Source organism: Pseudorasbora parva, chromosome 1 (assembly GCF_024679245.1).
Source record: "Pseudorasbora parva isolate DD20220531a chromosome 1, ASM2467924v1, whole genome shotgun sequence".
NCBI lineage: Eukaryota > Metazoa > Chordata > Actinopteri > Cypriniformes > Gobionidae > Pseudorasbora > Pseudorasbora parva.
Genome location: NC_090172.1, coordinates 115,001 through 127,781, shown reverse-complemented (window position 1 = coordinate 127,781; position 12,781 = coordinate 115,001). Strand labels below are relative to the sequence as shown.

Below are 12,781 nucleotides of genomic sequence, written 5' to 3'. Positions count from 1 at the left end.
CTCGTAGCAATTACATTAAAATGGCACTGAAAACATTTCACTTCATTCATTATAAAAATACTTAATTTGAAGAATATGCAATATAATATCAAAACAATTTTAAATACCAAAATGACTTTTTGGCAAGTCATGCACCTACCTATCAGAACTTACACACTGCAAAAAAAATCATTTCTTTCTCAGTATTTTTGTCTTGTTTAATCTTAAAACATTATTTTACTTAGACCATTGGCAGATTATTTATCTTATTTTAAGCAAAAACTCTTCATTTTGAGTTTTTTTTATCCCGAAACATTTTTTTTACTTGTCTTTTTTACTTGTTTAAAACTCATTTAAAAATATGGCTTTTAGAAAACCAAAGTTGCACGCATTTTTAAACTGCCTCGTGAACTTTTTAAGTGTGACGATTCCTTGATTATTTGTTCGTATATTCTGTTTTTATTGTTGCTGTTAGTGTTTTGCTGTTAGTGTGTTCTGTGTCCCTTAAACCATTGAGGGTGTGTATGCGTGCTTGTCCTTGTTTTTGTTTTTTATCTGCCTAGGGACAATAGATGAAAATTAGCTGTGGTGCTAACTCTAGCATATTTACATTGTTCATTATTGTATTGATGTTCATTAATATGCACTGTCCCTATCTAAAAAAAAAAAAAAAAAAAAAATACTTCTTGTTTTAAGAAAGTTTAGATATTTAGACTAGAAACAAGACAAAAATACTAAGAAAGAAATAATTTTTTTTGCAGTGCAGTAATTATTATTGATTAAACTAATAAGATCAACATTATACATAATCATGAATCATAAACTTCACAAGCAGAAGAGAAGAAGAAGGAGAAGAGAAGCGAGGACGAGGATGAGGACGAGGTTTGCTGTTGATGTTGTGGTTGTTCCGGCTCACAGCAGCATCTTCAGTGTTAAACACAGAGAGAGAAGAGTTTAAAGACCCGCAGGAGGAACAGACGACACTCGTGTGTTTACACAAGCCAAGTACGTGTGATTAGACTCCATCATTATTAATATAAACATTACAATGTCATTAAAACAGGCTATGAGAAACACTTTATGATCTTTAGGAACATCTTCCTTTTCTCTGAATTGTATGTTTGTTCAAGATTATTCTTGTCCCATCAAGTAGATTAAGTTTCATCAAAAGTACAAATACAAATTCCAAACATTGTTATTGGTAAGTCGTGTAATTATTACCAGATTGTCATGCTCTTATATTTGTGCATAGTGACACTGAATTTAATTTCATGTCCTCATTCCTGTGCTCCACTCCACATTCTGCCTTCACATCATTAATCAATTACAGTCAAATCAATATTTCACATCCATGTATATACACTATATTGCCAAAGGTTTTGAGACTCCTGCCTTCACACACACATGAGTTTCCCATTGTTAATCCGTGGGGTTTAATCTGGAGTCGGCCAACCGTCTCTAACAGCTCCAGCTCTTCTGGGAAGGCTTTCCTCAAGGTTTAGGAGTGTGTTTATGGGGATTTTTGCCCATTCTTCTAGAAGCTCATTTGTGAGGTCAGGCACTGATGTTGGACGAGAAGGCCTGGCTCTCAGTCTCCGCTCTAATTCATCCCAAAGCTGTTCTATCGGGTTGAGCTCAGGACTCTGTGCAGGCCAGTCCAGTTCCTCCACACCAAACTCCTCATCCATGTCTTTATGGAGGGACGCTTTGTGCACTGGAGCGCAGTCATGCTGGGACAGGAAGGGGCCGTCCACAAACTGATCCCACAAAGTTGGGAGCATGAAATTGACCAATATGTCTTGGTGAAGCATTAAGAGTTCCTTTCACTGGAACTAAGGGGAGAAGTCCTGGAAAACAACCCCACCCCATAATCTCCCCACCACCAAACCCTACACTTAGCACAATGCAGTCAGGCGAGTCCCGTTCTCCTGGCGACGGCCAAACCCAGACTCGTCCATGGGATTGTCAGACTGAAGCGTGATTGGTCGCTCAGAGAACACGTCTCACTGCTCTAGAGTCCAGTGGCGGCTGCTTTACTCCACTGCATCCCACGCTTTGCATTGCTCTTGGTGATGTAAGGCTTGGATTAGCTGCTCCGCCATGGAAACCCATTCCATGAAGCTCTCTCCGCTGTTCTTGAGCTCATCTGAAGGCCACAGAAGTCTGGAGGTCTGAAGCTGTTGACTCTGCAGAAAGTTGGTGACTTCTGGGCACTGTGACCCTCAGCATGCGCTGACCCCGCCTCAGGATTTAACACTTCGTGCCTGAGTTGCTGTTGTTCCCAATGGCTTCCACATTGTTATAATCCCACTAACAGTTGAGCGTGGAATATTTAGTAGTGAGGATCACGGCCCCACGCTTGAGTTCACTGACCTCCTGAGAGCGACCCATTCTTCCACTAATGTGTGTAGAAGCGTCTGCAGGCCTAGAACTTGATTTATACACCTGTAGCCATGAATGGATCGAACACCTGAACTCAGTGATTTGGAGGGGCAGCCCAATACTTCTGGCTATATAGTGTATTTATCTGGTATGCAGTTCTGTAATAAATGGCTCTGATGTGTGTCGGGGTTTATTTTGTGGCAATGAGTGGCTGACTGAACATTATCACTCACTTAACAGTTACTCACTTCTTGTTTCAGACTGATGTGGCTCTATCTGGCAGAAACGACTGATGAAGAGAAAGACAGAAAAAGATCAGGAAGCTGTCTGTCACATCACACACCTGCAACATCAAGCGGTTTTCAAACAGCATCAGTCCTTCAGTTCCTCATGAAGATAGTTTTCTCTCAGTGATTGCGTTAAAATGGTTAAGAGCTACTGAAACATGGATTGAATAGTCAACTAATTGTTCTAATAATATTTAGTTTAGTCAATTATCAAGATCATTCTGCACTTCATGCATGTGTGAATGTGTTATACTCACATATATATACGTCAACAGAACTGTCGGCTCTTCCAGCCCTGATTGGTTGCATCGGTAGTGGGCAGCCAGCGAATCTGACACAAAACAGAACATCCGTATGATCATTAATATTCACGAGTACAGTAGATCACTAGCTCTAGAGACAGAGGAAGAATACTCATCTGTAAAACATCTGACTTTCTAGTAAACCTGGATATCATAAACTTCAGTTAGCATCTTTATTCGTGGTTCAGTTCGGTCAGTAAGGAAACAGGCACAGAACTAAAACAATGAAACTGATGAATATAATGCAAACAAAAGTCACGTTCGTTGTTATGCTGACATCACAGACATATTGGGATCACGCCAGAGACTCAAAGCCCAATCCTCTTTAAGTGTAAAATAAACGAGCCAATTGAGCCTCAGTGCAGGTATAAATACGGACATGGAGCTTCTTGTGGACATTTCATTCGGGTCTCCACCAAGGACAAGATGCCGAGTGTTCTTATGTCACCAAGGACAAGGGTGTTCTTATGTCCTCTGGGGATGAAGGTAAAGAGTGTGTACTCAAGACAAGTGTTCTTCAGGAGGATCTGGTGTTGGGTTACCCTAACCCTAACCCTTCAGGAGGAAGCCTTATCCGGTGTTGGGTTACCCTAACCCTAACCCTTCAGGAGGAAGCCTTATCTGGTGTTGGGTTACCCTAACCCTAACCCTTCAGGAGGAAGCCTTATCCTGTGTTGGGTTACCCTAACCCTAACCCTTCAGGAGGAAGCCTTATCCTGTGTTGGGTTGCCCTAACCCTAACCCTTCAGGAGGAAGCCTTATCATGTGTTGGGTTACCCTAACCCTTCAGGAGGAAGCCTTATCCGGTGTTGGGTTACCCTAATCATATTCCTTCAGGAGGAAGCCTTATCCTGTGCTGGGTTACCCTAACCCTAACCCTTCAGGAGGAAGCCTTATCCGGTGTTGGGTTACCCTAATCATATTCCTTCAGGAGGAAGCCTCTTATCTGGTGTTGGGTTACCCTTACCCTAACCCTAACCCTTCAGGAGGAAGCCTTATGACCAATGTTGCCGGGCAATGTTGCTGAAAGAAGTTGCTTGGGCACTTTCCCATTGAGAATGGGCAACACATTTTTATCTGGACATCCAAAGAGAAATTTGTTGCCCATTCCCAATGGGAAAAAGCCCACAGCACCATCTTTAAGAAATTTTGTCCAGCAACATTGCTCAAAAATTTGCCCTGTGTATCATCAGCTTTAGACTCCCCTATCTCCCAGGCCGGCCTCCTTGGTGACACAATGGAAAACATTGTCCAACAGTTCTCTGCTGCACAGAAATCCCCAGAACAAGTGGCATGCTGTTGTCTCCACAGATGCCTCTGCCACCTGCTGGGGGGCCACGTACAATGGGCATGCATTGGCACATAAATTGCCTCAAGTTGTTAGCAGTATGTCTTGTGCTGGGCATGGACACATCACATTGCCAGGTGTTTTATTCCCTGACCGAGGGGATCCTCAGCATGGCAAGGCAAGGCAAGGCAAGGCAAGTTTATTATATAGCACATTTCATACACAATGGCAATTCAAAGTGCTTTACATAGAAAGGAATTAAAATAGGGCTAAAAAATGCATAAGAAAAAGAATACAATGTAAAGAGAATTAAAAGTAATAAAATGATGATAACCAAAGAAAAGAACAGGTAAACTAAAACAGTTATAAAAAAAAATATTTAAAAAAAATGATGCATAGATAAGGTGCAATCAGTCGGACGTATAGTGGCACAGTACTCATTCAGTAAATGCACAGCTGAACAGATGTGTTTTGAGTCTGGATTTGAATGTGGCTACTGTTGGAGCACATCTGATCTGTTCAGGAAGCCGGTTCCAACTACGGCTGGCATAATAGCTAAAGGCAGACTCTCCTTGCTTTGTGTGAACTCTTGGTATTTCTAACTGACTTGATCCTGCTGATCTGAGTGATCTGTTGGGTTTGTATTTAATCAGCATATCTGCGATGTATTGAGGTCCTAGCTCATTGAGTGATTTATAAACAAGTAACAGTACTTTAAAATCGATTCTAAATGTAACTGGAAGCCAGTGTAGAGACCTGAGGACTGGTGTGATATGGTCATATGTTCTGCTTCTGCTCAGCGTTCTGTATGAGCTGCAGCTGTCTAATGGTCTTTTTGGGAAGGCCAGTGAGAAGGCCATTACAATAGTCCACCCTACTGGTGATGAAAGCGTGAACCAGTTTCTCTAAGTCTTGCCTGGAGACAAAACATCTAATCCTTGCAATATTTTTCAGATGATAGTATGCTGATTTAGTTATTGCTTTGACATGACTACTGAAACTCAGGTCTGACTCCAAAATTACACCAAGATTCCTGACTTGATTTTTTGTTATCAGACCTTTAGCCTCAAGATACGCGTTCACCTTGAGAATTTCATCTTTGTTTCCAAATGTAATGATTTCAGTTTTGTCTTTGTTTAACTGAAGATAGTTTTGGCACATCCAGTCGTTAACTTCATCAATGCATTTGCACAGCGAGTCAATGGGGCTGTAGTCATTAGGTGACAGTGCTAAGTAGAGCTGGGTGTCATCAGCATAGCTGTGGTAAGCAATATTGTTCTTTTTCATTATTTGGCTCAGTGGCAGCATATACAGGTTAAACAGGAGAGGTGCTAGAATTGACCCTTGTGGGACTCCGCATGTCATGGACGTCCACTCAGACTTATGGTCTCCTATACTCACATAATAACCTCTCCCTTCTAAGTATGATCGGAACCATCTGAGGACCATCCCAGAAAGCCCGACCCAGTTTTCCAGCCTGTCTAGAAGTATGGTGTGGTCAACAGTGTCGAATGCAGCACTGAGATCGAGTAGAACCAGAATTGATGTTTTGCCTGTATCAGTATTTAAGCGAATATCATTTATAATCTTTATGAGCGCTGTCTCTGTGCTGTGATGCGGTCGGAAACCAGATTGAAAATTGTCAAAGAATCCGTTTGAGTTTAAGAATTTGTTTAGTTGATTGAAAACAACTTTTTCGATGATTTTGCCTATGAAGGGGAGATTTGAGATTGGTCTGTAGTTGCTCAGTATGGAGTTATCTAGGTTTCTCTTTTTCAGAAGAGGCTTAAGTATTGCAATTTTAAGGGCGGTTGGAAAAGTCCCGTAGAGAAGTGAGGAGTTCACCACTTCTAGGAGATCTGCTTCCAAACAGTTAAACACACTTTTGAAAAAAGAAGTGGGGAGTGCGTCAAGGGTGCAGGTTGATGTTTTAAGATGCTGTACTGTGTCTTCTAAAATTTTACCGTCAATTGTTTCGAAATCAGACATAGTAATTTTCCGAGGGTTTGGTCTGATCTGACTGACCCCAGAGCAACTAGAGGATGTGCTGATCGCCTTTCTGATATTTTTGATTTTCTCTGAGAAGAAGGAAGCAAACTCACTGCATTTGCTGTCTGAGAGCATTTCTCTGGGAATGTGACTCGGGGGGTTTGTTAGTCTGTCTACAGTAGCAAAAAGAGTGCGCGTGTTGTTTATGTGTTTGTTTATAATATTTGAGAAGAAGGTCTGTCTAGCTTTGCCTAGTTCAACATTGAAAGCATGAAGGCTGTCTTTATAGATGTTATAATGGACTACAAGTTTTGTCTTCCGCCACTTTCGTTCATATTTTCTGCATTGTCTTTTCATTATTTGAACTGCTGTTGAGTTTCTCCATGGTGCCTTTTGTTTGCCACTCTTTTTCCTGACTTTCAGAGGGCCAATATCATCCATTACACTCTTAACTTTTGAGTTAAAGGAGTCAAGGAGAAAATCAACAGAGTCTGCAGATATGCTTGGTTTTAGAGATAAAGCCTTCATAAACAGCACATTAGTGTTCTCATTTAAGCATCTCTTTTTGACAGAGACAGATCTAGCTTCAATGGCAGGAGAGATTGATATGTCAAAGAAAATACAGAAATGATCAGACAGTGCCACATCCTTAATAACAATCGATGAAATGTTTAGACCCTTGCTGATAATTAAATCTAGAGTGTGTCCACGATTGTGTGTGGGTCCATTTACATGCTGTGTCAAATCAAAAGTGTTAAGAACAGTCATGAGCTCTTTTGTTGTAGTGGATTCAATATTATCTATGTGAATGTTAAAATCCCCAGCAATAACAAAACAGTCAAACTCTGAGGAAATTATTGATAACAGTTCTGTAAATTCCTCAATAAAGGCTGGAGAGTACTTTGGAGGCCTGTAAACAATGATAAGCAGGACGCGTGGAGAACCTTTTAACACAATACCCAGATATTCTAGAGACAAATAATCACCAAATGATACTTGCTTACATTGATAGACATCTTTAAAAAGAGCAGCAACACCCCCATGGATGCACTGGCACACAGCTGGCCCCGGAGCAAGTATGCATTTCCTCCAGTGAGCCTACTTTCACAGACACTGTGCAAAGAGCAGGTCTTGCTAGTCTCCCATATTGGCCCAACCAGACCTGGTTCCTAGAACTGATGCTCCTCACAACAGTCCCTCCCTGGAGCATTCCTCTGAAGAAGGACCTGCTTTTTCAGAGACGGGGCACCCTGTGGCAGGAATTAGGTGATCTACCCAGGAGGTGGTAGACACTAACACGTCCTCCATGCATTTAAATGGAACCTGTTCATCGAATGGTAATCTTATCCCTGGGAAGAGTTGTGCTTTCCTTCCTGCAAAATGGGCTGGAGGGAAGGCCTCCCTCCACACTGGAAGTGTATGTTGCACTATTGCCGCACATCACGATGCAGTCGATGGCAAGTCTCTGGGAAAGCATGATTCCTGTACCCTGCTGAGCAGCTGGGTCACTGTCTCAGCTACTCATCAAAAAGCAAATGCATTACATCCGTGATCCCAGTGCGTCGGTGATGGTGACAACCTCTCCATTACCTCCTTAGGGAACAAGGGTTTCATACATAGCCAAGATAATTACTAATGTTACACTTTTAAAAAGTGTGTGTTACCTGAGAGTACAGTGATGCGCAGTGGGAAGGTGTGTGTTACCTGAGAGTGCAGTGATGAGCTGTGGGCAGGTGTGTGTTACCTGAGAGTGCAGTGATGAGCTGTAGGCAGGTGTGTGTTACCTGAGAGTGCAGTGATGAGCTGTGGGCAGGAATGTGTTAACTGAGAGTGCAGTGATGAGGTGTGGGCAGGTGTGTGTTACCTGAGAATGCAGTGATGAGCTGTAGGCAGGTGTGTGTTACCTGAGAGTACAGTGATGAGCCGTGGGCAGGTGTGTGTTACCTGAGAGTGCAGTGATGAGCTGTGAGCAGGTGTGTGTTACCTGAGAGTGCAGTGATGAGCTGTAGGCAGGTGTGTGTTACCTGAGAGTGCGGTGATGAGCTGTGGGCAGGTGTGTGTTACCTGAGAGTGCAGTGATGAGCTGTGGGCAGGTGTGTGTTACCTGGGAGTGCAGTGATGAGCTGTAGGCAGGTGTGTGTTTCCTGAGAGTGCAGTGATGATCTGTGGGCAGGTGTGTGTTACCTGAGAGTGCAGTGATGAGCTGTGGGCAGGTGTGTGTTACCTGAGAGTGCAGTGATGAGCTGTAGGCAGGTGTGTGTTACCTGAGAGTGCAGTGATGAGCTGTGGGCAGGTGTGTGTTACCTGAGAGTGCAGTGATGAGCTGTGGGCAGGTGTGTGTTACCTGAGAGTGCAGTGATGAGCTGTAGGCAGGTGTGTGTTACCTGGGAGTGCAGTGATGAGCTGTAGGCAGGTGTGTGTTACCTGAGAGTGCAGTGATGAGCTGTGGGCAGGTGTGTGTTACCTGAGAGTGCAGTGATGAGCTGTAGGCAGGTGTGTGTTACCTGAGAGTGCGGTGATGAGCTGTGGGCAGGTGTGTGTTACCTGAGAGTGCAGTGATGAGCTGTAGGCAGGTGTGTGTTACCTGAGAGTATAGTGATGAGCTGTGGGCAGGTGTGTGTTACCTGAGAGTGCAGTGATGAGCTGTGGGCAGGTGTGTGTTACCTGAGAGTGCAGTGATGAGCTGTAGGCAGGTGTGTGTTATCTGAGAGTATAGTGATGAGCTGTGGGCAGGTGTGTGTTACCTGAGAGTGCAGTGATGAGCTGTGGGCAGGTCTGTGTTACCTGTGAGTGCAGTGATGAGCTGTAGGCAGGTGTGTGTTATCTGAGAGTATAGTGATGAGCTGTGGGCAGGTGTGTGTTACCTGAGAGTGCAGTGATGAGCTGTAGGCAGGTGTGTGTTATCTGAGAGTATAGTGATGAGCTGTGGGCAGGTGTGTGTTACCTGAGAGTGCAGTGATGAGCTGTAGGCATATGCAGCAGGTGGCAGCTCAGTGGGGTACAGTGGGTATGATGCCCACACATCAGTACTGCTGGGATACAGCGCAGGCAGCGTGAACTCATCTAAACAACAACAGGACTAGCATGAGTTTACAGGAGAAGAATGTGGAAACACATTTACCAAATAAATCACAACATCTCAAATGCTGGTTTGGTCATTATCTCAACTCCGGCAGCCGAGTCTGTAGCCATTTTCAAAAAGCATCTTAAGATGCATCTTTTCCAGCTGCACCTGACCAATAAAGACTAGCCCTTAACTATCCAATTAAATGTTCTGTTTGTTTGTTTTATAATAAATTTAAAAAATGAACAAAAAAGTATGTGTACTGTGCTCGATTAACTGAGACTTGTTACAGCACTTGCTTGTTTGTTTCGTTTCTTCTATTGCTCTCCTCATTTTCTAAGTCGCTTTGGATAAAAGCGTCTGCTAAATGATTACATGTAAATGAATGTAAATGCCCGAGCCATGTCCGTGATCCGAATGATTTGGTTAAATCCCTCCCAGAAGCGTCTCACACACTTGTGTTCCCAAACACCAGCATCCCAATGCAAGAGAAAATGACCGTAATTTGCGGTGAACTTTGTTAATCCGCAAAGGTTTTATATGATTTATACGCATAAGTTAAATTCGCAACTTTTTATGGAGACATTAAGACTTTTGATCTTTCACATCAGTCAGGCATCCCACAAGGGCAACAGGAAACTGCAATCTTGCAATCAACTGCATGGCTTGCCTGAGCTTCACCAAGACCAGCTGCTATTACTACACTGCCTGTAACCCTTAAATGCTTGACTGTTTCGCCAAACACTCTTCCATATTTGGGTCGTTAGCTTGAGCACAGGGGTCTCGAGGCTTGAGTGTGCGATGCTGGGTGGATTACGGTCTGTTTTACTCACAGGGGTCTCGAGGCTTGAGTGTGTGATGCTGGGTGGATTACGGTCTGTTTTACTCACAGGGGTCTCGAGGCTTGAGCATGCGATGCTGGGTGGATTACGGTCTGTTTGACTCACAGGGGTCTCGAGGCTTGAGCGTGCGATGCTGGGTGGATTACGGTCTGTTTTACACACAGGGGTCTCGAGGCTTGAGCGTGAGATGCTGGGTGGATTACTGTCTGTTTTACTCACAGGCCTCGAGGCTTGAGTGTGCGATGCTGGGTGGATTACGGTCTGTTTTACTCACAGGCCTCGAGGCTTGAGTGTGCGATGCTGGGTGGATTACGGTCTGTTTTACACACAGGGGTCTTGAGGCTTGAGTCTGCGATGCTGAGTGGATTACGGTCTGTTTTACTCACAGGGGTCTCGAGGCTTGAGTGTGCGATGCTGGGTGGATTACGGTCTGTTTTACTCACAGGGGTCTGGAGGCTTGAGCGAGCGATGCTGGGTGGATTACGGTCTGTTTTACTCACAGGGGTCTCGAGGCTTGAGCGTGCGATGCTGGGTGGATTACGGTCTGTTTTACTCACAGGGGTCTCGAGGCTTGAGTGTGCGATGCTAGGTGGATTACGGTCTGTTTTACTCACAGGGGTCTCGAGGCTTGAGCCTGCGATGCTGGGTGGATTACGGTCTGTTTTACTCACAGGGGTCTCGAGGCTTGAGCGAGCGATGCTGGGTGGATTACGGTCTGTTTTACTCACAGGGGTCTCGAGGCTTGAGCCTGCGATGCTGGGTGGATTACGGTCTGTTTTACTCACAGGGGTCTCGAGGCTTGAGTGTGCGATGCTGGGTGGATTATGGTCTGTTTTACTCACAGGGGTCTCGAGGCTTGAGCCTGCGATGCTGGGTGGATTACGGTCTGTTTTACTCACAGGGGTCTCGAGGCTTGAGCGAGCGATGCTGGGTGGATTACGGTCTGTTTTACTCACAGGGGTCTCGAGGCTTGAGTGTGCGATACTGGGTGGATTACGGTCTGTTTTACTCACAGGGGTCTCGAGGTTTGAGCCTGCGATGCTGGGTGGATTACGGTCTGTTTTACTCACAGGGGTCTCGAGGCTTGAGCGAGCGATGCTGGGTGGATTACGGTCTGTTTTACTCACAGGGGTCTCGAGGCTTGAGCCTGCGATGCAGGGTGGATTACGGTCTGTTTTACTCACAGGGGTCTCGAGGCTTGAGTGTGCAATGCTGGGTGGATTACGGTCTGTTTTACTCACAGGGTTCTCGAGGCTTGAGCCTGCGATGCTGGGTGGATTACGGTCTGTTTTACTCACAGGGGTCTCGAGGCTTGAGCGAGCGATGCTGGGTGGATTACGGTCTGTTTTACTCACAGGGGTCTCGAGGCTTGAGTGTGCGATACTGGGTGGATTACGGTCTGTTTTACTCACAGGGGCCTCGAGGCTTGAGCCTGCGATGCTGGGTGGATTACGGTCTGTTTTACTCACAGGGGTCTCGAGGCTTGAGCGTGCGATGCTGGGTGGATTACTGTCTGTTTTACTCACAGGCCTCGAGCCTTGAGTGTGCGATGCTGGGTGGATTACGGTCTGTTTTACTCACAGGCCTCGAGGCTTGAGCGTGCGATGCTGGGTGGATTACGGTCTGTTTTACTCACAGGCCTCGAGGCTTGAGCCTGCGATGCTGGGTGGATTACGGTCTGTTTTACTCACAGGGGTCTCGAGGCTTGAGCCTGCGATGCAGGGTGGATTACGGTCTGTTTTACTCACAGGGGTCTCGAGGCTTGAGCGTGCGATGCTGGGTGGATTACGGTCTGTTTTACTCACAGGAGTCTCGAGGCTTGAGCCTGCGATGCTGGGTGGATTACGGTCTGTTTTACTCACAGGGGTCTCGGCTGACACAGGCCGGTCCAGGACTCTGCCGGGATGGAGCAGGGTTTGGGATTCCCACCAGTTTGCTCTTGGCCATTTTGGTGTTGGCTTTGGCAAACTCCAGCCGTAAAGTCTGCGGAATATCCGGGTCGAAGCGAACTCCCTGGAATAGAGCAATCAAACAGCATTACAGTCTTCCTCAACAGCTTAAAACAAGCCCAGGTCCCCAGGAAAACCACAGACTTGGCAACACTGCATGTGTGAGTGTGTTTGTGTTTGTGTGTGTGTGTGTGTGTGTGTGTGTGTGTGTGTGTGTGTGTGTGTGTGTGTGTGTGTGTGTGTGTGTGTGTGTGTGTGTGTGTGTGTGTGTGTGTGTGTGTGTGTGTGAGTGTGTGAGTGAGTGAGTGAGTGTGCGTGCGTGCGTGTTGTGAGTGTGTAACTCACGTTCAATGCAATCTTAGCAGCCTCGGCCTCGGAGCGACTGTCGAAACTCACAAACCCCACGGGCTGCAGTAACACAGAAAACAAGAACACACATCACACACACACACACACACACACACACACACACACACACACGCGCACACAATATTATTTCTGACCCTATAATTTCCTCATTACTACACAGGAAGTGTGTGTGTCCACTTCCTTTACGCTTCTGGAAGAGATAAGAGGCGTTTCTAAAAATACACACACACACACACACACATACACTTCAGTCATCTAAAGACAGACATGCAGAGAGAAAAGCAGCCTTACAGTATAACTCATAATAACTGACACCACATGTCACATTTC

General features: G+C 45.2%; 1 protein-coding gene across 2 annotated transcripts in view; it reads right to left on the bottom strand.

The window, feature by feature from the left end:
- Nucleotides 1–282: 282 nt before the first annotated feature.
- Nucleotides 283–12,781, bottom strand: part of rbpms (RNA binding protein, mRNA processing factor) — a 15,220-nt gene continuing 2,721 nt past the window's right edge. Inside the window, exons 4-9 of one of the 2 annotated variants that reach the window (XM_067447935.1) lie at nt 12,428–12,490; nt 11,996–12,146; nt 9,172–9,290; nt 2,906–2,979; nt 2,610–2,704; nt 283–903 (exon numbers count right to left, since the gene is read on the bottom strand). In XM_067447935.1, coding sequence (XP_067304036.1) covers nt 2,917–2,979; nt 9,172–9,290; nt 11,996–12,146; nt 12,428–12,490 — 396 coding nt within the window. In that variant the 3' untranslated portion in view covers nt 283–903; nt 2,610–2,704; nt 2,906–2,916. The remainder of the gene's footprint in view (nt 904–2,609; nt 2,705–2,905; nt 2,980–9,171; nt 9,291–11,995; nt 12,147–12,427; nt 12,491–12,781) is intronic. The other variant, XM_067447944.1, reaches the window with a different exon arrangement.